General features: G+C 43.3%; 1 protein-coding gene across 1 annotated transcript in view; it reads left to right on the top strand.

Annotated features, from left to right (window-relative positions):
- LOC118846697 (nuclear autoantigen Sp-100-like) overlaps positions 1-23,334 on the top strand; it is a 46,002-nt gene extending 22,668 nt beyond the window's left edge. Inside the window, 10 exon segments of the mRNA XM_036755466.1 lie at positions 948-995; positions 1,816-1,893; positions 3,391-3,438; positions 6,488-6,521; positions 8,747-8,860; positions 12,334-12,473; positions 14,298-14,363; positions 16,083-16,147; positions 16,149-16,199; positions 23,130-23,334. Coding sequence (XP_036611361.1) covers positions 948-995; positions 1,816-1,893; positions 3,391-3,438; positions 6,488-6,521; positions 8,747-8,860; positions 12,334-12,473; positions 14,298-14,363; positions 16,083-16,147; positions 16,149-16,199; positions 23,130-23,334 — 849 coding nt within the window.
- Positions 23,335-24,439: the final 1,105 nt, after the last annotated feature.

Raw genomic sequence — 24,439 nt, 5'->3', positions numbered from 1 at the left:
GTAAATTATCTCACAAAAAAGAGGCAAGAAAAAGCTTTTACAATGGAGGGGAAGAGCGGGGAGCTGAGAGGGAATGAGTGAACCTTGCTCTCATCAGATTTGGCTTAAGGAGGGAATAACACACACTCAATCGGGTATGAAAAATCTATCTTACACCCCCGGAAAGTAGAGGGGAAGTGGATGTGGGGGATGATAGAAGAGAGGGAAAATGGGAGGGGGGGTAATCAGAAGCAAACATTTTCGAGGAGGGACAGGGTCAAAGGAGAGAATAGAATAAAGGGGGGGCAGAATAGGATGGAGATAGCTATAGTTAGTCTTTTACAATGTGACTATTATGGAAGTGTTTTGTATGGTTATACATGTATAACCTACAAAGAACTGCTTACTTTCTCAATGATGCTGAGTGGGGAGGAAGGAAGGGAGAGAGTGTGAAACTCAAAATTTTAAAAACAAATGTTAAAAATTGTTCTTACATGCAACTGGGAAATAAGATATACAGGCAATGGGGTATAGAAATCTATCTTGCCCTACAGGAAAATAGGAGGGAAGGGGATAAGAGAAGGGGTGTGGGAGGGGTAATAGAAGGGAGGGCAGATTGGGGGAAAGGTTAATCAGTATGCATGCTGTCTTGGGGTGGGGGAGGGGAGATATAGGGAGAAAATTTGGGACTCAAAATCTTGGGTAAGTGAATATTGAAAACTAAAAATAAATTAATTAAAGAAACAATTTTTAAAAAGGAAGTGCAAAGTAAGAAAGAGGAGCCATTTGCGGGGATGGGGGGAAGGAAAGGCAAATGGAGAGCTTTGTTTTAGATGTCTAGAATTTGTTCTGATGAAATATGGAGATGGTGATTGTTAGTGCAGATTTAGAAATATGGAACTTGGAGTGGGGGAGCAGGAGAGGCCACAAACAGGAGACCCTGCTCATTAACTTTTTGTCCCTTTCAGAAAAAATTTCTGACTTATTCTCCAAAAACACCTGGCAAGAGAAAAAAGGTAATTATGATCTGACCTTACCCAGCTGGCCACATGGCAGCTGTTCCTGCTCCAAGTCTTATCCAGATCAGTACTGTCAAACTCAAGTAGAAACAGGCCATTAAACTGTATCTAAGGATTGTCGCCAACTGCATACTGACGTAGAAAACCACAATCAACATTATCTATTGTATTTTTACTCATTTTCTTAAATATTTCCCAATTACATTTTAGTCTGGTCATGCTGGCAGTGGACCCTACCATCCTCTGACCTAGGGGTCCCTGAGGGCATCAAAAAAGATGAATGCCCACTCCTGGGCAGAGTCTCTTGTATTTATTTTTAATATGTTTGTCTTACACTTGGTTTCTCTCCTTATCAAATGTAAAAACCCTGAGGACAGAGTCTGTTTCATATATGTCTTTATACACTTAACACAGAACACAAGGCCTATCACACAGTAGGTATTTAATAAATGCTTTTTAAAAAGTGATTGGTAGTTGCAGCTTAAAGAAAATACTTTGTGAACATTGCCTCATTTCCTACAATCGAGGAACCAGGTATGCTTCAAACCAGTGAAAGAGAAGAACTGGAGTAATGAAGATGTGTTAGAGAAAGATCTGGGTGTCACAGTAACCACTAAGCTAAATAGTGAGAGTCAGAAATTTCAGTGCTGCCATTGGGGTGGATATCAGGAATGCCACACACAGGGAAAATAAGATCGTCTTTCTTTGAGTTTTTACCACCGTTTTCACACAAATATTTCATCCTTCTACCCTGCTGGTCACAGTAAATGAACTCAGAACTGAACTAACAGATACTAACTGAGTGTTGTCTCTATAGACCCTCCCTGAAGATGAAACTAATAGACAGCCAACAGCCAAGATAAGTACACCTCCATGTCAGGCTGCACCTGCCCAGGTAAGTCCTTTCTTCATCAAGAAACAGATGACTCATGGGTTTCAACCCTCAGCTTTATTTGGCTCTCTCTCAGCCTTCTATGCTTTGTTGTTGCTGGGAGAGAGTCCACTGTCTTATTCAAAGTCCCCACTGGTTTTTCTAAACTGTTGGGTCTCAGGTTTCTCCTCTTCTATTCTTCCTTCAACTATTCTATTTCCATCCATGCAGATGACAAAATCTCCTTTGAATCTCAATGAATTCCAACTTCTCTGAAGGTTCTCATGGTCAGCCCTTTCTCCTTTGGGGAATTCCAGTCTTTTCCTTTCAGAGATCTTTCCTCCGCTTCTTCCACCATTCATTGTGTGTGGGCTCATTTCTCATAGTACATGTTTGTGGGGCAGAATAGGCCAATGGGGTCTTCTATTCAGTAGCTAGATAGTATAGAGGACAAAGTGTCCGACCTGGAGTCAAGAAGATTTGAGTTCAAATATGGCCCCAGGTATTTACTAGTTAGTTGTGTGACCCTAGGAAAAACCCTAAATTGCCCTCAGCCTCAGTTTCCTTATCAGTAAAATGAGCCCAATAATAGCACCTACCTCTCAGGATTGTTGTGAGGAACAAATGAGATAATATTTGTGAAGTGCTTTGCTTAATTAAAGGCACTGATAGTAAATGATAGTTATCATTACCATCAGCATTATTATGGTTCCAGCCCATCACACAATATAAAAGTATTGTCCTTAGCTCAAAGGACCAATTGCATGGGATTCTCTCTTAATTAGTGGATATTGATGACCTAACTCCCCATGCTTCCTGATGGTGAGGGCTGGAAGCCAGAAGGGCCAGGATCTCTCTTCTCTACGACTGTCACCAATTCCACTCCTCTGACATGGGTTGGAACACTGAGTGATCAGTCTCCACCAACGAGGGCAGAGTTCTGTACAATTGGCCCTTGGAAGGATTGACCCCCTTGTAAGAAGGAGCTTTCCCTTCTTCATTTTACCTGTGACTCAACGTACAACAACCTTTGGTTCTACTCACAGTATTTCAAGAACTCGACAATTGCCTTTTACAAAGCTCACCTCTTGGGACAGAAGTCCAACATCATGGCTGGGTGATTCCTGTGCACGTCACTGCTCACCTTCTCTAACGAGAAGCATGAGCTGGTTGCACAAAGAAATAGCTGGACCTCTGGAGCCATAGGCACTGTGCTGGACAATGGGAAGCTTGCAGGGAGGGATGAGGACCCTGCCCTCCTAGAGCTTACAGTTCATTCAGAGAGATGGAGCAATTTGCACAAAGAATCCTAATGCAAAACAGGGGATGCAGCAAAGTCCAGTAGGAAGCCAGAGGTGTCCCCGGAGCAGACTTTGTGTTTCAGGCGTTATATTTCAGTAGACAGAGCTGAGGCGACTGGAGGGAAGTCTAGGCAGAGGGAATGGTGTCAGACAAGGCATGGAGGTGGGAAAGGTCATTGAATCTTCAGGGGCCCTGCTCATGAAGTGTTTCTCCTTTCAGAATGCACCTCCGTCTGAACCTCAAAGAAGTTGCTTCCAGAAAAAGAAGGTAATCCTAAGGTGACTTTTCCCCAGGAGGTGTTACTGTGCCCCAGAAATCCCCTGAGCTCAGAAGCAGCAGCTCTCACTTGGGCGGGGGGATGTGGTGACTAGCCTTGGGGTTCTCCTGGGAGGAGGGATCACCCTGCTTGGCCCCCAAAGACAGAGCCAGGAGTGGGGGAAGGCAGAGGGAAGCTGCAGAGAGGGTTACATTGAGGCTCATGTCAGCCAAAGCTTCCTCACTCTGAGAACTGTCCCCTGGTGGAAGGGTGGTCACTGGTTGGGGGAGGGAGGGTTGCCATAGTTGGGGCTAGTGGATTCTTGTTTAGGTCTGGGTTGGACTGGCTGGCTGCTGAGGGTCCCACTGGCTCTCATGTCTGAGATTCTTTGAAATCTGATGAGTCTTCCCTTGCAGGCAGAGTCTCTTCTTATTGGAGTTTCATTTTCAGGAAAGGAGAGGGTAAACTTTCTTGCCTTAATAGCTAGACCAATTAGGACCAAGGACCAAGGATAAATTTGTCCCTCCTCCACCCCACAACTACTCTGACTCCGCAGGGCCACATGGAGGACAATTACTGCTCCTGATGGGGAAATGCATAGCCCTCAGAATCAGGGCGTAGCAACAGGAATAGAGTTAGAGACAAGTAATTCCTAACCCTAATTCCACCTCTCCTCCCTTTAATTATTGATCCCAGAGCTCTGCCAGGGATAAAGTGAAGTTCATTAGCCCACCCCCTTTGAAAGACTGGCCACTGGCAGTGTGGTGCCTTTTTGCCTCAGATCACTGGTGGGCAAGGCTCACAGTCAGACCTGCCAGACCCTCCTGGCCTCTGGTTTTCTTCATTGCCCCAGTGAATCTGTACCCTCCAATTGGAAGGTGTTGACTCACCCATGCTCACTCCCACTTGCCACGTATGAGTCCTCCCCAGGGATGTCAAGGGCTCAAGCCATCTTGACAAGACCAGACAACCTCCTGGTCATGCTGTACATTTCTCTGATAATATCTTTAGGTTTATAATTGATGTCTTTTGTTTTCAACACCGTTGTCATATCCCAACATTCCTCCTCCCATTTCTTCATCCGGTGACGCACGTAGCCCACTTGTGCCCCTGGGCAGGATTCCCTTACTGCTACTGATGATCTGAGACACTGGCCCCTCAGAGACTGCCATATTCCAAGGCTCTGTGCCATGTGACAGCCATACAGGGTATCTCTAGAAGAATGCTGATGTTTTATGTCCAAGAATAAATGAAATATACGCAAAGTAAGGATAGATCTGGAGTCAGAGACCGGGCTAGTAATGTCGCTGATACAGGGACCTTCCAAAGAGGAATCTCCATTTAATTAAGTCAGCACCATCTCTGAAACAGAAAGTGAGAAAAATGCTCAGAGGCCCAAGATGGTGAGCAGCTTTACCACAGGGCCAAGTCTATCTCAGAGGTGACTTGAACCCGGACCTTCTTGGCTTGAGAGCCAGTTCTCATATAAAATGCTGCCTCTTGTACAAAATAAATAAAGGTTATTTTGAAAGGGAACATTGGGGTGAGGGAGGGAATGAGGAAGCAGATAAAGAAAGACTTCACATAGGGAAGTGCATCTGAGGTGAGCTTGGAAAGGAGCTTGGCAAACTGGTGGAGGTGAGGAAGGGGTCTGTGGGACAGACAGCCAATGCAAGCGCCCAGAGATGTAGACTGAGTGCTGTGTGGGAGGACCAGAGAAGGCCTGTTTGGATGGACCTTAGTGAGTGGGGAGGGTAGTAATATAGATTGGAAAAGTAGGTGGAAATCAGGCTGTGAAGGGCTGTCAGCTCCAGGGGAATTTATATTTGGCCTTGGAGCTCAAGTTAAAGTGAAGATCTGGGTTCAGGAATTTCTAAGAAATCCAAGAAATCTAGGAAGTGGATATAAGGAAGTGCAAGTAGCCAAACACAAACATACACACACAGACACACACAGACACACACACACAGACACACACACACACACACACACTCACACACACACACACACACACACTCACACACACACACATACACACCCTATACGGCTATAGAAGTAAACAGATTCTCCCCACAGATACAAGAAACTCACCCAGTTCAAGAGGGAGGGAGACATATCAGGGAAGAAACATGCTCAAAGTTGGGGGATGTCATGAAGATAGAAGCAAAACTTGGCGACAGATTGACTAAGTCGGGGGTCAAGAAGGACACAGAAGTTACTTGCGCCATCACCATGCTGGAGAGAGGATGTTCCTAATGTTCCTCCTAGCTTGCAAGTATGGGTGCTCTGCCCCCTGGGGTCTTTGTCCTGGGCCAAGGAAGCCCCTTAACTCTGAGTGTAGGCCTGGTATAGACCTAGCATGTGCACTAATGCATCAAGTTATTTTTCACAGTGTTTCCCCAGCCAAGAAGGGAAAGACAAGGCTAGAAGGCCAGTTCCCAGGTTGGTGCCCAGTGACCTGACCCATTGCTGGTTTTGACAGAGATAAGAAATCTTTGATTCTGCCAGGCTAGGAGAGGGAGGCCCAGGACCAAGGGTCTTTTGTCTCGATGGGCAGGGGCCCTGACAGCTTGTCTCATTTCTTCAGGAATTCCCCTGGTAACTACCAGATGCCAGTTTTCAGGATGCCAACCCCAAGAATGTCCCTCTCTTTGCCCGGCTCCCTGACGCCAGAGTGAGCATGAGCATGTGAGGGCACTCAGTCACATGGGCAGCCTGGGAGGTCTTTCCTCTGGAATAGAGAGGACCGTTGAGGACTAGGCTCTGTGAGACTACTGGGTGGAAGGAGGCTGGACTTCTCAATGGAGTGATGAGACACACACAACTCTGGGCTCCTCCTCATCCTAAGGAAATATAGGATCAATGGGCAGCACCATGCCCAGGTATTCCAGGACAGCCCCTGGGACAAAAGTTGGCTTATACCTTCCATGTTCTCTCCAGAATTGTGGAGGAGAGGACAGAAGGTCCTGGCGTTCTTAGGTCCATTCCCTAAGGAAGATTCGTTCTGCATAGTCCATAAACACACCCTGACTGGTGTCTCTGTTCTCTTCTTTGTCACAGCAGGGACCGGGAAAGACTCCGTCCCGGGTGCCAGGTTAGTACGAATTTTTAACTCTGTGTAAGGTTTATAATTTGCAAAAGGAACAGATTGTGACTTGGGGTCATGACAATAGGTGAATGTTCCCCACTGATTCCCCCGCATAGTGCTTTAGGTTGGCAAAGCACTTTATACATTAACTGATTTGATCATCACAACAACTCTAGGAGGGAGGTGACATTATTATCCCTATTTTGCAGATGGGGAAACTGAGGTAGGCATTGGTTAAGTGACTTGCGCAGGGTCACACACAGGATTCTGATTCAAGTCTTCCCTACTCCAAGACCAACACTGGTCTTCCTGGTTGAGCCACAGCAACTGAACAGGGACAGAGAGACAAGAGCTTTTGTCAATAGCACTGATGATCACACCTCTATCTTTCTGTCTGTCTGCCTGTCTCTGTCTCTCTGTCTCTGTCTCTCTGTCTCTCTCTCTCTTCCTGTGTGATTGTCTTGACAGGAGAAAAAGCAAGGAGGTTCTGGGAGAACTTTAGATGTCTTTTTAAAAATGCATTTAAAAGAAATCAAAATTTTAAAATTTATTAAAATTAAACTTTAAAAATCCCTTTAAATATATTAACCCCTTTAAAAATAAATTAAATCTTTTGATTCATTAAAAACAAATTAAACTTTCAAAATGTATTAAAATTAAACTTTAAAAATTCATTTAAAATATATTGACCTTTAATTAGAAACAAATTAAATCTTTTAATTTGTTAAAAACAAATTAAACTTCTAAAATTTATTAAAAATAAACTTTTGAAAATTTATTAAAATGAAGCTTTTGAAAATTTAATTTAATTTAAAATAAATCAAAATTCTGAATTTAGTTTTCAATTTATATTTTACTTTTGTTACTCTGAACTTGACAGTCATCAACAAGCATGAGCATTTTTACATTTGACATGCACAGAAGAACAAGGAAAGGGGACTGTACAGGAAACCATGAGTCAATAGTACACGAAACTTGTGTTTGTAAAGAGAATGTCCTACATTTAACACATCGGTCTCAAGGCTGTCCTGCTTGTCTTCATCATCTGAACTTCCTTTTGCTTTCTTCTGTGTGTAACTAACTGGGTGTCTCTGAAGACTGTGTCCCAGCTGTCCCCCTTGGGTTCTTCCCAAGAACTATTTGTAGATACTGATGATCGTGTCCTGCTCCTCCCTCCCTCAAGTGTCACTCCACTGGGCATGGGGGTGACTTAGGATGCCCAGCCTATAGCACCTGTAAACACCATGTTGTTCCCACTCTGTGCAAAGTCGAGGGCCAAGGGGGCATCCACCCCAAATTCTTCTCTGTGTGTCCCCTGAAGAGTCAGGATACATGCACCACTCAGGCCTCAGAGGTGGTCCTACTCAAGTGTGTTCTTGGTTTTTAAAATGGTACTTCAGAAAAGCAAATAGGGAGCAGCGTAGGGAGTGGTAAGAATAAGCGTTTATTAAGCACCTACTATGTGCCAGGCTCTGTAGTAAGTGCCATGGATATAAAGACTAAAGAAAAATAGACCTGCCCTCATGGAGCTCACATTTCCCTGGGGAAAATAGCACAATCATCAAAAAAGTCATTTTGGGGGGATGGTGTTGTTGAAGTCCCCTCCCCGACCACTGAATAAGCAGTCCTGCCCTCCCTTCCTCTCTCTCTCTCTCTCTCTCTCTCTCTCTCTCTCTCTCTCTCTCTCTCTCTCTCTCTCTTCCCCTCCTCTCCTTCCTGATTCTCTTTTTCTCTCTCCTGTCATCTCTTTTTATTTCCTTTCTTTTGTCCGCTTTCCTTTATTTCTCCCTTCTTCCTCTCTTTCGTTTTCTCTTTTTTTTCTTTTTTCCTCCATTTTATAATCAATCTGTCTCCATGTAACCTTACTCCTGGCTGGGTTTCCTCAGGCATGTTGGGCTATGTGGGGGACTTAAGGCGAACTTTCACTTGCTTCATCTATTTCGTGGGATTTTCACTGGATTTACCAGAAGGTGGACACCAGTTTTGCCCTTTGGAAGGATGGGTTTGACTGTAACTTTTTTGTAATGTTTCCTAGCCTCCTTTATTCTCTGGTTGTTTAAGTGAAATCTCACTCCCAGACATACAATGGCTTCAGTTTTCATCCCCTGGAGAGTGACCTGTCCCCCTGACCTTATTCCAATTGGGGCTAAGGATCAGTAGGGATTCTTTGGCACCTCTGAGCACTGAACAAACATCTTCATTTTCATTTTCTTGTGACAACAAAAAAACAGTAGTTTCACTGGCCGATCGACCAAAGTACCAGGCCCAACTCCAAGCCAGGAAATGGATTCACGTGACATGCGGACAAAGCAGTGAGCGCTTGTTCAAGAACCGATTTGCCTCACGTAAGTTCTCAGAGAGGCAGCTGGTTTGCCACTCAGGGCCTTTCTGGCTCATTACACATCACAGCCCTTGGTTCTAACATCCTCACTCGCCAGACTGAAAAATCTCCCTAATTTACCCCAGTGCACCTCCCCCTCCTCCTCCACTTTTCACAGAAACTTCTCATGGAACAAATAACATTTTTATAAAGACCATGAGGAAAAAGAAAGGCGGAAAACCAGAATAACACCTAAAAATATGTGTAGTTTACATTTCTGGACTCCCCACCTTCCCAAAGAGGTGAGGTGAGGTTGTCTTCTTATATGGGAAGGAGAAGCGACTAAGCACTTACACAGCGCCTACTAGGTGTCAGGCACATGCTAAGCACTTTACAAATACTATCTCATTTTTATCCTTATAACAACCCTTGGAAGTATTTTACAGTTGAAGCAACTGAGGCAAACAGAGGTTAAATGACTTGCCAGGGTCACATGACTTGTAAGTATCTGGGTGTGAATTTGAACTCAGGTCTTCCTGACTCAGTGCCCAATGCACTGCACCACCAGCGCCTCATATCTCCTCTATGGAGCCATGCTCATTTTTTATACTTTTGCAACATTCCCTTGATGTTGTCGTCATGTGTGCTGTTTTCTTCGTTCTGTTTACTTCACTCAGCATCAGATATGTGAATCTTTCCATTAATTACATCTAATACAGTTAATTACATTCATCAATTCTTTTAGCACAGTCATATTCTATTACATTCATATTCCACCATTGGTTCAGCTGTTCCCCAATAAATGGGTATGTACTTTGTTTCCAATTCTTTGCTATCACAAAAACTGCTGCTATAAATATTTTGCTGTATACAGGGACTTTCTGCTTAGCAATGGCCTCTTTGGGGGTATAAGCCCAGTAATGGAATCTATGTGTAAAAGGATATGGACGTTTTATTCACTTCATTTGCATAATTCCAAATAGCTTTCCAAAATGGTCATACTGATTCGCAACTTCATCAACAATGCATTAGCATGCTCATCTTTCCTCAACCCCCGTAACACTGAATATTTGCATTTTCTGTCATTTTTGCCAAATTTCAGAGTTTAAGTCAAAACCACTGGGTTGGGTTGTTTTGATTTACGTTCCTCTTATCATTAGCGATTTGGAGTATTCTTTCATGTAATTGTTAGTAGTTTACAATTCTCTTTTTGAGAATTCTTTGTCCATTAACAGTTTTCTTCACTTCTAAGGTGCAATCCCACAAGATTTGACTCACTTAGGTTAACAAATTGAGTATCCTCATAAGAATCCTCTTCATCCTCTTTCCAAGATAAAGGTTACATATAGTAAATGATTTTGGAAAGGAAGATCCTGACATCTTCTGTGTCTCTATTCTTTCTCCAGATATCACAAGAAAACAGTATCTTCAGTTTTTCTCAAGCCCTGATAAAATTCTCTTTATAAAATTTCTTCATAACATACAACAGTTCGCCCAATGAAAAACTTTCTCCTCACCTTCCTCTCTGTCTTCTCCATACTGTATCTCACAGATAAAAATTAAACACACATAATGTTCTCCCTGACTTCATAGGGTGAAGTACCTCGTAGAGCGATGCCTAGAATGCTAACTCTTAGGATTGCTGAGTCTTAAAGAGACAATAACAATCTTTATGGCAGGGATTTTTAACATGGGGTCTGTGCACTTGGTATATATATATATATATATATACATATATATACATATATATATGTGTGTGTGTGTGTGCACGCATGTGAATTTCAATTCAATTGGTTTCCTTTGAATTTTATTTTATGCATTTAAAAGTATTATTCTAAGAATAATTCTTTTTGTAAGAATAATACAGAAATAATAAATCTAAGAAGCATTTCATAGGCTTGCCCAGATTGCCCTAGGGGAAGTCTGTGAGACAAGTAAGATGAAAAATCTCTTGTTCAGTGCCCTCCGGGGGAAAGAGTGTTGGAACACTTTGCTGAAAAGAAATCAGACAGATAAAAAAGGAGCAGCATCCCCTGTTTTCCACATGCTGCTTTTCCAATCCTGAATTCCCAGCTACCTGTTAGACATTTCCAAATGGAAACTGGACCTTACCTTGGGTCCTACCATTCAACTGGTCCTGAGATTGTGCAATTGAGCTATCATCTAACCTACATCTCCTTTGTGTTCACAAGGATCCCTGGGAGAGGCTGTTGCGTGCTTTGCCAGAATCTTGGTAAACCCTAGAACATTCTCCTTGTCTAGTGGTTTTGAGCCTTGGGGCCTTAGGATCATAAGAGATGGGAAGTGCCCATCGGGGCTCTTCTTAATCACTCACTTGTCTCAGGTTTTGACTTTGTTTCAGGGCATGACTGAAGAGCCTGCGCAAACAAGAATGTCATCTCACTCAGGGCCAGCTTGAAGGGAGGTCTCTAGGGGTATGCCTCAAGTTCCCATCCTTGGCATTGTCTTGGCCAGTGTCTTACTAATAACTTGGATTAAAGAGAGAATGTGTGGGTGGCAGGGAAGGATAGGTAATTCAATGGATGGTGGAACTAAGCCTGAAAAGGATCATCACAAGCTGAAAAGGTGGGTCCAGAGCATAGAGAGCAAAGGAAAATTTTACATCTAGGTCCATGTAATGAACGGTGCACATATAGCTTGAGCAGGACTGGCTGAACAACCTTCATGTGGGAACTTTTCTTGACCACAAGTTCACCATGAGCCAACATTGTGGGGGAGATGGTGGGTGAGAGGGCATGCTGGGGAGCAGGGTTGTCATTGCTGATAGGGCCAAACAACCTGAAGCCATGAGACTTCTCATCATGGGGAGCAGTGATGACCTTATATTCTTCATCGCTGCCAACCTGAAGTAGAGGGCCCACTGAAGAACAGCTGGGGGACCGTTATCCTGGATAAGTCTATAGGGATGGTGTACTCACACTCCCTTCCAACGTGTGAAGGGAAGTCCTGTAAATGAAGGAATTAGACACCCTCCATGTTGCCCAAAGGGGGAGAACTCAGGCCAATGGGTAGAAGTTTTAGGGAGGCTGACTTCAACCCAGTGTAGAACATAAGCTCCTTGGGCAGGTTTGTGTTTTGGGTTGGTTTGGTTTTTTGCTTTTGTGTCACCAGAACCTAGCACAGGGCCTGCTAATTTGTAATTGCTTAATCAATGTTTGTCTGTCTAAATTGAGTTGAATATAAAGAGCTTCCTAAAATTGAAAAAAAAACTACATTAGGTAATGAGCACCATGGAAATGTGTGCTAATGGTGGCTGGGTATCATCTGTCTTTTAGTGTTGTTATAGAAGGGGCTGTTAGGTAACCTCTAAGGAATTTCGATTATTCTGCAATTTCTTATGACTGATCGTGTGTCTCCTTCTGGAAAGGTCATGAATAGCAGGGCTCAGACAGGCCATGAGCACTGAAGACTGAGCTTGAGGCAAGAGGGCTGCCATATTTTCCTTCTCTTCCTAGTCTCTCCCTCTCTTTTTTACAGTCTATAAGGGAAAATGCATCCTGACAGCGAGAGGGTGGTGTACCCCGCAAGAGTTTTTGGCCACAGGCCCTGAGATCGATATGTCCAAATGGACCCATAACATCCGCTGTGGCAAACTGACCCTGCAGACCCTGATTGAGGTAAACTCATAGGCTCAGCTCCTCCCTGGAATTCTGGGCAGTCCAACGTCATGCATGCTTATGACAAGGATCGTTCGGATGACATGAGGTTATAGGAAGGTCAGGTGTGGTCCATAAGCATCCAATGCCCTGGACTTGGGCTCAGGCTCTTGTCCTCTCTCAACCCCCAGTCAGAACTTATCCATCTTGTGTCCCTCTCATCTCTTCAGGACCCTGGCTTCTGCCAGCTAAGCTGAAAACAGTATAATCTGATCCACTAAGGCAGATGAATGTGTTTTAATGAGAGCTAATGGGTTAATAAGAGAGGGCAGTTCCATCATGACATATCCCACTTATCTCTAAGCTACATATTTTATCATGTGGTCTTCTTGATGGAGAATCCTACCTTCCTGCCCTAAGCAGGACTCCTACATAAACTATTGGCAGTAGAATGTAATCCCCCTGAGGGCAAGACTTACTTCACTTTGGTTTTTGTAGCCCCAGCAAGTGCCTGGGATATAGGAGGTGCTTAACAAATGCTTGGTGCCTTGAATTGAGTTGAATCAGAGGGCAGGGACAAGAGCAGGGCAAAGACAAGCTGGCCAGAGAAGGGCAGAGTTTCAAGCACAGGGGAGGGGCCTTGTGATTCAGATCACAGTCTATAGATGGCTGCCTTCCCCACATAGGCTGTGGACCACAGAAGCTCCCCTGGAGCATTTTTGGTTAGAACCAAGATAGATGTAGCCCCATAGCAGGCTGGGGGACACCAAGCCCTGAGCCAACTTGAGGCACATGCAGCCTGGTTCTCTGCAAGGCTCATGAGGTCCTAAGGCATGTATTACTCTTAACAAACTGAGGCTGAATGTCGAGGAGGAGAGCTCAGGTTCTCTGATCTTGGCCCTGGCCATGTCTCTGACCTCCAGGAACTGTGCAGGACAGCCTTTACCTGCCAGTTTTATGACTCTGTGCTCCTCTCCCAGTAGCCTAGGGAGGCATAATGATGATGCTTCCTGAAATGAATGGGGCTCATCTTCCCTGACAGGAGTGGCCAGAGTGGGGAGGTCTCCTAGCCATTTAACTCTCTGAATGTTCTGATCAGAGCACTGGAAAGGACATTTAGTCATCCAACAAGCGTTTATTGAAGCACCTTCATGTATTTATCGCCAGGAACTGTGCTAGGTCCGGCTATACAGACAACAATGAAACAATCCCTGCCCCCAAGACCCTCACGTTCTATCAGGGGAAGCGTGGCCAGGGTCCCCAGCGTGCTGGAGGCCAGGACCCTGCGGCTTCTACGAGAAATCCCAAGAGAATGGGGATGTGCCTGCAACATCTTGTCAGGGATTCAATCGTTACTGACCCCTTGGCATAGCACTATCCCTCCTCAGCCCTCTGGTGTGCTTCTCCCCACTGCCCCAAGCAGCTCACAGGCTCCAACATGAAAGACTTATCCCAGGAATACGCACTTCCCAAAGTGACACCAACCAGGTTTCCTGGGGCTCTTTTGCTCTCTTGCTCCCCTTCCTTCTGACTCCATCAGTCTCAGCCCCAGGAGCAGGGTCAGAGGAGAGATGTCAGCCCAGGATTCTTCCTGGGGTGGTGGCCTCATGTGGCTTGACTGCTCTATCTCTCTCCATGGAGCCCCCTTGTCCTTGAGATGTGGTTCTGCCTTTCCTCTACAGTGGAGTGGACAGCTCCAGGAGCTAGTGGGAGGAAGATTAGAGCATGTCAGTCAACACAGGCTCAGCTGTTCCACCCACCCCTGGGAGAAGAGATCTGCCCAAGGAAGGGCTCAGTGCCCCAGCAGGCACCTCACTCAATGACACCCCATCTTCTCTCTAACAGAACAACATCTTGAAGCTTCACCCGGACACCTGCACCTGTGAAATCTGCCAGGATGAGGACCCCTTCGTGAGTTCTGCCTCCCTCCCTTGTCCTGTCTGCCTACATCTCTCTCTTAGCACAGTGAAGCTAGGCTGGAACTTCTCCCCCTTCTCATCTACCCCTGAGGACACTGGGGTGGCAGAGGGTCATCTGCTTGTCCAAAATCCCCTAGTGGAGGAGCTAAGAATAGAGGCCAAGCCTAGTGACACACCATCCAGGGCCCTTCCAGTGTACCTCGGGCCTACCTCATGCCAGATACACTCATTTTTTCATGAAGGGATAAAAAAGTAGCAGCGTGCATATGTCTTGTTGTTGTTGAGTTGGTTTTTAGCCATATCTGCCTCTTTGTGATCCCATTTGGGATTTTCTTGGCAAAGACCCTAGAGTGATTTGCCATTTCCTTCTTCAGCTTTTTTTATAGATGAAGAAACTAAGGCAAACAGGGTTAAGAGACTTGCCCAGGATCCCACAGCTAGCAAGTGTCTGAGGCTGGACTTCAACTTGCCTCTAACCGCTGTACCAACTAGCTGGCCAAGCATGCATGTAGAGCCCTTAAAACGTGCAAAATGCTTTAGAAATAATATCTGATTGGCTCCTCACAACAACCACAGGAGGTCAGTGCTATGGTTACCTTTATTTCACAGATGAGGAAACTGAGGCAGACAGAAATTGAGACAGAAATCGAGGGCTTTTCCCCAGGATCATACGGTGACTGAGGTTGGATTCAAACTCAGGTCTTCCTATTTCCAAATCTAGCCTTCTGTCCACTGCCCCACCTGACTGCATCCCAAGGTGGCTTAATAGGATCTGTGCTGGAAGGAAGTGCCCTCACTGGTAGAATCAGCAATCCCTAAAGAACTCAGGAGGCACCATCCTATTGCTACCTACCCTCATGTATGTGTAACCGGAAAGCCCTGTATAAAGGTAACTTGTTATTATTACATCTATACATACATATATGTGTGTATATATATATATATATATATATTTAAATCAGAAGCTCACAAAAACTGGAAATCTGTTTCATGCCATTTATGTCAATTAAAAAGATGCATGGGGGTAGAGCACCAGCCCTGCAGTCAGGAGGACCTCAGTTCAAATCTGGCCTTAGACACTTGACACTTACTAGCTGTGTGGCCCTGGGCAAATTGTTTACCCTTGCTAAAAAAAAATGAACCAACAACTTAATAATTGGAGAAATCGTTTGGCAGAGAAGTCTGTGAGACTGTTGTGGTGCAGTGAGGACCTGGGTTTGAATCTGTTGCTCATTCCCTATATATCTTTTTGAAAAATTACAGAAGTTAATTTGATACCTATTAGGGATCTATATGGCCTTATAGATATCACTGGGTCTTGGTGGGAAAGGAATCCCTTATTCAAAAGGAGGAGAAAAGGAGAAAAGGAATTAACATGGTATATTAAGAATGTATACTCATATGGAGGGAGACTATGGTGAAAACCAGTGGAAATGGCTGCATAAGTGATATCATCAAGGAAGTGTACTATAGACAACTGGAACAGAAAAAGGATATAGATGAGAAGTTGGAGAAACATCATAAGCTTGGAACAGAGGCACCCACTCCTTTCCTATCTCATCCATCTGTGTGGTTTTCCCTATATTTCCTGGGTCGTAGATTTCCTCTTCACAGGAGAGGTCAGGTACTTCCAAGAGCAGAAAATCAAACAGCTCCAAGACCTCCCCGCCCAGATCTGCAAGTAATCCTTTCTTCTCTCTCACCTTTTCAGCCAGAGCATGATGATGAGAGTTTCATGTATGAAGATGAAGGTGATCCATGCTTTTGTGCCTCATGCCAAAGCCCTCCACAGGGACTGCCACATCCCCGGTGTCTCTTCAGAGATTAGGTGAGCTCAGAGTCCAACATGAAGAGTATCTGGATGGGGATTGTGAGGTGGGGCCCCTATAAGTTTCAAGCTTCCAGGGTCCTGGGTTATTTGATAAAGGGACAGCCCCTCTTTAGATATCTCCTGAAATTGATGACCCTGTCCCAGGTTTCCCAGAGATATAATTCTGTTCACCAGTAGGAATAGTATAGGGACTCTTGTATGCTAGGGAGGGGGACCACATCAATATGCGCAGCTCTGAGTTTGACCCATAGTTTTTTAGTTAAAATTGGGAGTGTGATGATCATTTGAATGGGTTGGTGGGGCCTAATGTGCCACAGCTGGCCAACATCAGGACCCTGTCTCCATCAGGGGTCCAATGCTGGCAGCCCCCAGGACCCGGGGTCAGCTTAGTATTAGTCCTTTAGAAAGAGAAGGAGGGGAGAAGCAGATGCCCATTTGTAATGGAAATGTAAATTTGAAGATCTTCCCATCCATTAATGGGCCCATATGACCTGCTTATGTCACAGGAAGCCTAAGTCACATGTGGTGGGGGGAGCTTGCTGAATGAGTGGAACAGGAAAAGGTGGAGCAGGAAAGTAGTCAGTTAAAGCATTTAGAGCTGAGGGGGAGAGCATATGCAGGCAAGCTAGCTGTGCTGTGAGTTTGTGGAAAGGTCCCAGAGAGGGGGGGACAGGGAGAATGGTTTTGAGATGGAGCAGCTCCCTGCTGTGATATTGTGTGTTAGCTTCTTTGCTGCTATGACGGATTGGACTTACTGGTTTTGGGATTTGGTTCTCTGGTGTCTAAATAAATGTTTTGCTTCTTCTGTCTTCTATATGGAGAGTCTGTTATATTTTGTGATTCAGAACTATGATGGCATATTCAGAGCCATCGTCGGTGCCGTGAATATTGTTTTGGTGATACATTTGGTGACAAGGATGCGATCACAAGGTATAAAACCTCTATTTGGAGGCAGAAGGGCTTTAGAGGAAGAAATGGAAATCCCAGGATAGGGGGATTTACCTTATTCCTCCCTAGCAAGGGAATGGGATAAAGGCACCAGACACTGTGAAAATTGGGAACAGAAGCTACAGACCAGAGAGCCTAGAGATTTGGAAAGATGTTTGCAAGGAATTAAAGTTCAGCCAGGGAGAGAATTAGCATCAGTGTCTAGGAGAGGCTGCGTTTTACTAACAGTTTACCATATTATACGTAAAAGCAGAAACAAACTGTTGGAAGAAAAAGTTCAGATGGAGAGGGAATTGGCTGGTGTGTTACAGCATTCAAGCTTTCCTTCAGAAGAGCAAAATGGGGGATCTCAGGTGGCAGAAGAACAGGTTACTATTTGGGAATCTGCTGATTTGAATGAGGATTTTGCTGGTAATTTATCTAAGAAAAAGCAAAGAACAAAGAGCTTAAAAGTACATACAAGTTCAGCACAGGATGAGTCTAGTTGCCATGGCAATGACTGCCACAAGAGAGTGCAGTAGAAATTGATGCAATGTTAAACCAGGCAGATACATGCCCAGTACTGCAAAGGATGCAGGAGACCCAAGGAGACAATACACTATTTATTTTATTTTTGGGGTTTTTTTGAGGGAGGAAGGCAGGGAAATTGGTGTTAAGTGACTTGCCCAACATCTCACAACTTGTAAGTGTGTCAAGTGCTTGTGGCTGGATTTGAACTCAGGTCCTCCTGACTCCAGGGCAGGTGCTCTACTCACTGCACTACCTAGCTGCCCCAACAACACAGTATTTAGAGAGGTGCTTGAAGATTTTACACAGCAAGAGATCACAGATGTCTAGAGGATCATTAATATCTAGGATAGTGAGAATCAGTGATGAAGGGGCTGGAAGAGTTTTGGTAGATAGCGTGGATTGTATGAAATTCACAGATATTAGTCAGAATCCTTTTGTACATCAAATTTTTACGATTTCCACCTGCAAGGAGATAACAGGATGATTAATCTGTTAGCTTTAGCTGCAACAGGCTGTAATAGGCAATATCCTGTTGACTCAATGTGGCCTACTGGAGATAGGCCCTAGTATTCACTTAGTGACTGTATGAGAAAGTTAAAGGAGGAGGTAATGAAGACTGCTATCATGATGCCGAGGCATACTACAATATTCCCTTAGCAGTTTTTCATAGAAATATTATAGTGAAGATGGTTCCTTCTGCTTATAAGCACCTAGTTCTGACTCTGCTAATTGAGGAGATAGGGCACACTGTTTTGGAGGTACTGGATAAGATTTCACAGTTAAGTGACTTAGTGGGCTATGGAAAAGATAAATTTCCTCAAGAGGGAAGAATGAATAACCAGCAGATTCAAAGTCAGAATAGAGTGACAAGAAGAGAAATGTTTACTGCTCTATTGAGAGCAGGGGTAGATTTTGGAAGTATAGATGGTATACCAACTAATGAACTATACAAAATGTACCAAGATAAGGGGCTTAATAGCAGACAGATTAGGAAAGTAAGAACTGCCCCTACAGATCCTACTGAACCCTTGCATACAAGTGTGTCACACCTTCAGGGAGACTATGAAATTGGCCAAGCCCCAGCTCAGATTAAAGAAATACACAGATGGGATTACAGACCCCATATTAATCTGACTATATATTGAAAAAATGTATCAAAAACTGTAACTAGAGCATTGAAAGATACTGGAACAGAGGTCTCCCTTATTTATGGAAACCCTGATAAGTTTAAACATGGAACTCCTATTACCATAACAGGACTGGAAGGGGCTTAAATATTAGCCAGAAGAGTCAAACTAACAATGAAAATTGGACAATTACCTAAGAAAGAATATACCATGGTAATTGTACCCATTCCTGAATTCATCGTTGGAATAGATATATTGAGCAGTATGACTCTAAATTTACCTGAGGGGAGATACCAATTTGCAGTATGAAAGATAGGAATTAATACAGTTTTAGTGGGAAAAATAAAAATGGACCCAATCACTTTACCTGAACCTTCTGAACTAATTACTTTAAAGCAGTATTGTGTGCCAGGTGGGCAAGATGAAATTACCAATACTATAAAGGAATATGTTGAGGCAGGAGTGTTAGTCCCTACAACCACTCAATGGAAAAATCCTGTCTGGCCAGTCCAAAAGTCAGATGGAATGTGGAGAATGACAATGGATTATAGAAAATTGAATAAAGTGAATAAAGTGACTCTTCCTTTGTATGCTGCTGTTCCAGATACTGTTACCTTAATAGAAAGGATCCAGAAATAAGATAGGACTTGGTACACAGTTATTGATTTAGCCAATGCTTTCTTTACTATTCCAATAGATTCTAAACAATAGAACCAGTTGGCAAGGCTGACAATATATTTTTACATGCTTACCATGAGGATATCTGCATAGCCCCACTATTTGTCATAGGATCGTGGCTGAACATTTGGATGAATTCAAGCTACCTGGTGCACAGCTTATCCACTACACAAATTATATTATGATACAAGGAGAAAATGTAAAAGAAGTGGAGAAGAGTTTGACACTTTTAATTGAGCATATGAAAAGCAAGGGATGGGAAATTAATCCTATAAAGATTGAAGGACCAGCTCAAACCATAAAATTTTGGTGTATACAATGGAATATGGGGCTGGGAGAGATTCTTCCGCAAGCCTGACAAAAGATTCAAGATTTTCCTATCCCCATCAATAAGAAATAGACCCCAAATTTTATAGTACTATTTGGATATTGGAGACATGACATTCCACATTTGGGACATATTTTGAAACCCTTATATAGAGTTACTAGGAAAAAATATGAATTTGATTGGGGACTTGAACAGAGTAAAGCTTTTGAAGAAGCCAAGGCTGTATACAATTGGCCCTAGATTTATGATGTATTCAAAGTGGCCCAGTGGAATTACAAGCGACTGTACAGGATGAATATGTGAACTGGAGTTTATAGAAAAAACAACAAAGCCTGAATGTACTGAATGTAATAGAATTTTGGTCTAGGAAACTGCCTTCACCTGGAGTTCAGTATACACCTTTTGAAAAGCAGTTTTTAGCTGCATATTGGGCTTTAGTAGAGACTGAACAACTGACTCTGGGCCATGAAGTTTTATTAAGGCCCGGAATCCTGATTATGACCTGGATAATGAGTACCCCAGCTTCTCACAGAATTAGACATGCACAAGAGGCTAGCATAATTAAATGGAAATGGTATGATCAGAATAGATTGAAAACAGGCAAAAGTGGAGTTTCTGCTCTACGTGAATCTACAGCAAACATAGACACTGAGGGAAATGACAAACCCCCTAAATCAAGGCAACAGCTGCTACAACGGAATGAAGGATATGATGGATTAACTGAAAAACAAAAGAAACATGCATGGTTTACTGACGGGACAGCAAAATATTTGGGCCATAAAAGACATTGGAAAGCAGTAGCCTATAACCCATGTGCTAGATGAACTTTGGAAAGTACTGAGATAGGTAGAAGTAGTTAATATGCTGAACTTATGGCAGTACATCAAGCTATCAAAACAGAACAAGGAGTACAGTGTCATATATTCACTGATTCATGGGCAGTAGCTAATGGGTTAGCTACATGGATGCCCATGTGAAAAAATCAAGATTGGGAAATTCATGCCAAACAAGTCTGGGGCAAAGAATTATGGGAAAATATATGAGACATGTCTTTGGTTACTAATTTGTCAGTTTTTCATGGAGATGTTCACATGGTCCTCACCATGCCATAATGTTGAGTACAATGCACATTCTGATTGACTAGCAAAGATTGCTACTGAACATATTGTCCCTACTCTGACACCAGAGGATGATTTGGTACTAGCAAAATGGGTCCACCAAATGGCCGGCCATTTAGGGGTCTGTATCAGTAAGGCAAGATTCATAACCCTAAGAATGACCATGAACATGCCAGTATGGTTCAGAATCACAAAGTATGAAAAACACTCTAGGTAGACAGCAGAGGAAGTATAACATTTATTTAGACACCAGAAGATCAAATCCCAAGACCAACAACTCCAATTTGATAGCAGTAATCATATTCCAAAACCAGTAAGCCTGCCTCAATGTAGCAACAAGGAAATTATAACATAGTATATAATAGCAAGGAACCAAGTCATCCTGTAACCTTCCACTCTGATGGAGCCTCCCCATAAACACTCATGAATCCTAACTGTCTATTTGCCTCCATTCTCTTCCCTCAGTTCTCTGGTCTTGGCAGCTCCCTGGTTTCCACTCTACACTCTGTGCTCTCTCTGCAACTCTGTGGACTCCAAGTTCCTGCTCATTCTCCTTGGGCTGAATTCCAGCTTCTGAAGTCTCTGCAAACTCTGAGATCTATGGCTACCTTCTGGGTATATATACTCTTTTTAGGGTCCAATGGCTTCACGCCTCTTGTGACCAAATTGGCAAAAAGGTGTGGGCCTGGGGCCTCAGGCCTGATGTGGACCTGGGGCTTCTAACCTAGTAAGCAAAGGGTGTAGGCCTGCCTACAATCAAGCCTCTCCTAATCAAGTTCCCTTTAACTGGCTCCACCTGAGAAACTTCCTTTAACTAGCTCCACCTGAGGTCTATTGAATGGGTGGGAAAGATATTTAATCACATTATCACTGCAGGGTTCAGGCCACACACTAGTGGGCACAAGATCAAGGTATTAGTATCTCTCATTCATTGTTAAAACAAGTAGCAGAGGATTGTTATACATGTCAATTGGAAAAGGAAAGAACTGTTTCTCTTGTAGTAACTGGAGAGATAGCAAGGAGAAAAGTTTCAGCCCAAATTTGGCAGATAGATTATATTGGACCACTACCCCACTACATAAAGGATTCAAATTTATATATACTGATGTTGACACCTATTCAGGTGTACTAGTAGCTTGTCCTTATAAGAATGCAACTCATAAAAACACCTGTAAAATTCTAGATATCATAAGTCTATATTATGAAACCCCAATACAGATTCAAAGTGACAATGGGTCACATTTCAAAGATAATGAAATGAAGAGATATTGTATATGGAGTAACATAGAAGTGATATATCATATTCTGTATTATCCACAAGCAACTGGGCTAATTGAAAGAATGAATGAATTATTGAAAGAACAATTAAGGAAGTTAAGTTTTAATAATTCGTATCAACATGGGAAGGATAATTTGTTCACTGCTTTATGTAATCTGAATAATAGACCGTTAGGAGGAAGTACATTTCTAGCCAGAATGATGACCTCAAATCTTCAAATTAGAAAACAGAAAACACACAAGATCCCAAATACCGAGTATTGGACTATGAGGGAGGATATCCCAGCACTATATCCTGGAACACCTGGTTTGGCAGGATATGATATATATTATTTAGAGGACTTTTGGTTGGAGAGAAAAGAAATAAGAAAAATCTCTACTGGAATATGTATGAGAATCCCTAAGAATCATTTTGGATGGATATTACCTAAATCAGGATTAGCAGCTCAAGGAATATATGTATTGGCTGGGGTGATAGATTCTAATGATCAAGGAGAAATTATTGTGACACTCCAAAATTTGGGTGAAGAGCCCATAAAGTTTTGTAAAAATGATAGAATAATTCAAGTGATTATTATTCTTTGTGAAACAATACCCCTTGTGAAAACTGACCCTTCTTCTGAAATAAGTAGCGGAGTAACTGAAGGGTTTGGTTCTACTGATAGAATAAAATTGGGAGATGATGTATGGGTAAAATGGAAGCCAGACAATGTTCCAAAGGCTGGGGAAATTATAGCACATGGGAAAGATAATACTGTAACTGTTGTTTACTCAGGCGAAGATGATTACCAAATTGTACCCTTAACTCATATATTCTACCATGAATGAGGCTATGATTGTTTGCTTGTTTCTTTTTGGCTTTTTGTCTGTTACATTTATTTGCTAGATTTGTTTCCTTCAGGCTTAGTACCCTCCACCTGCAGATGCCTGATTGCTTAAGCCAGATGTCACCCCTGGACCTATCCATAACTGTGGACCTGGTGTCGACCAAGCTCTGGATGCCAGCTAAAGAAGTGACCTGTCGAATGGGACTCTTGCAGCAGGAATGGCTCTACATCCACTTTCAGCAGCAAGTAGCAATGAGAGAAGAGACCTTCGCCCCTTACCCCATGATTTTGAGCCCCATTTGTTCGAGGGGGGAATAATGATATCATCTATGTGCTTATTTTGTGTTATCCCTATTATATTGGTGGAAAGTTCTGTTGACACCAGTTGCTCCATTGACCTATGCAATGGATAAGAAAGATCTTGGGGCCGAAAATGATGTTAATGTAAACCTGCTTATATCACATATGGTGGGAGAAGCTTGCTAAATGAGTGGAACAGGAAAGGGTGGAGGAGGAAGGAAGTCAGAGCAGTTAGAGCTGAGAAAGAGAGCAGATGCAGGCAAGCTAGCTGTGCTGTGAGTGTGTTTGTGGGAAGGCCCCAGCAGGGGCGAGGGGGGTGGTGGTTTTGAGATGGAGCAGCAACTTGCTGTGATATTCTGTGCTAACTTCTTTGCTCCTATTATGGATTGGACTTACTGGTTTTGGGATTTGGTTCTCTGGTGTCTGAATAAATGTTTTGCTTTTTCTGTCTTCTATATGGAAAGTCTGTTATGTTTTGTGATTCAGAGCTATGCTGGCATATTCATAGTCATTGTCAGTGCTGTGAATATTATCTTGACGATACACCATTGTGCCCTTAATGTGAGTGATGGCATCAGCCAAGGATACAGGATACATATTCACGGACCCAGGGGCATGGTAAAGCATCTACAAAGTCATATTGGAATAAGAGATGTTGAGTCAGGGAGTCAGGAGATTATGACTAACCTACCCAGTGGACTAAAAGCCCTCTCCATCCTGTCTTGTTGTCACCCATATTCAATTCCCAATGAGGTCAGGGACTGTCTTTTGCCTCTTTTTGTATCCCTAGCACTTAGCACAGTGCCTGACACATATTGTTTATTGACTGACTGATGGACAAACTGACTGTTTCTCTGACCTCTCAGTGCTGAGTGGAACTGCGCTTTCTGCATAATAAGGAAGAATAAGGCCTAGAGAACAATCCCTGTGAGCAGGAGTTTAAGGATATAAAGCAACAGATGTATCCTGAGCAGCAGCTGGTGAGTCAGAATACCATCCTTTGTGAAGGTCAGGTCCTTTCTGATTGCACAGTTAGCACCAGCATCTCTGCTGCCAAGCATGTGAACACAGAGAGAGAGAGAGAGAGAGAGAGAGAGAGAGAGGGAGGGAGAAAGAGAGGGAG

This window comes from Trichosurus vulpecula, chromosome 4 (assembly GCF_011100635.1).
Source record: "Trichosurus vulpecula isolate mTriVul1 chromosome 4, mTriVul1.pri, whole genome shotgun sequence".
In the NCBI taxonomy this organism is placed as follows: Eukaryota; Metazoa; Chordata; class Mammalia; order Diprotodontia; family Phalangeridae; genus Trichosurus; species Trichosurus vulpecula.
This window is presented reverse-complemented; position numbering and strand designations above follow the sequence as displayed.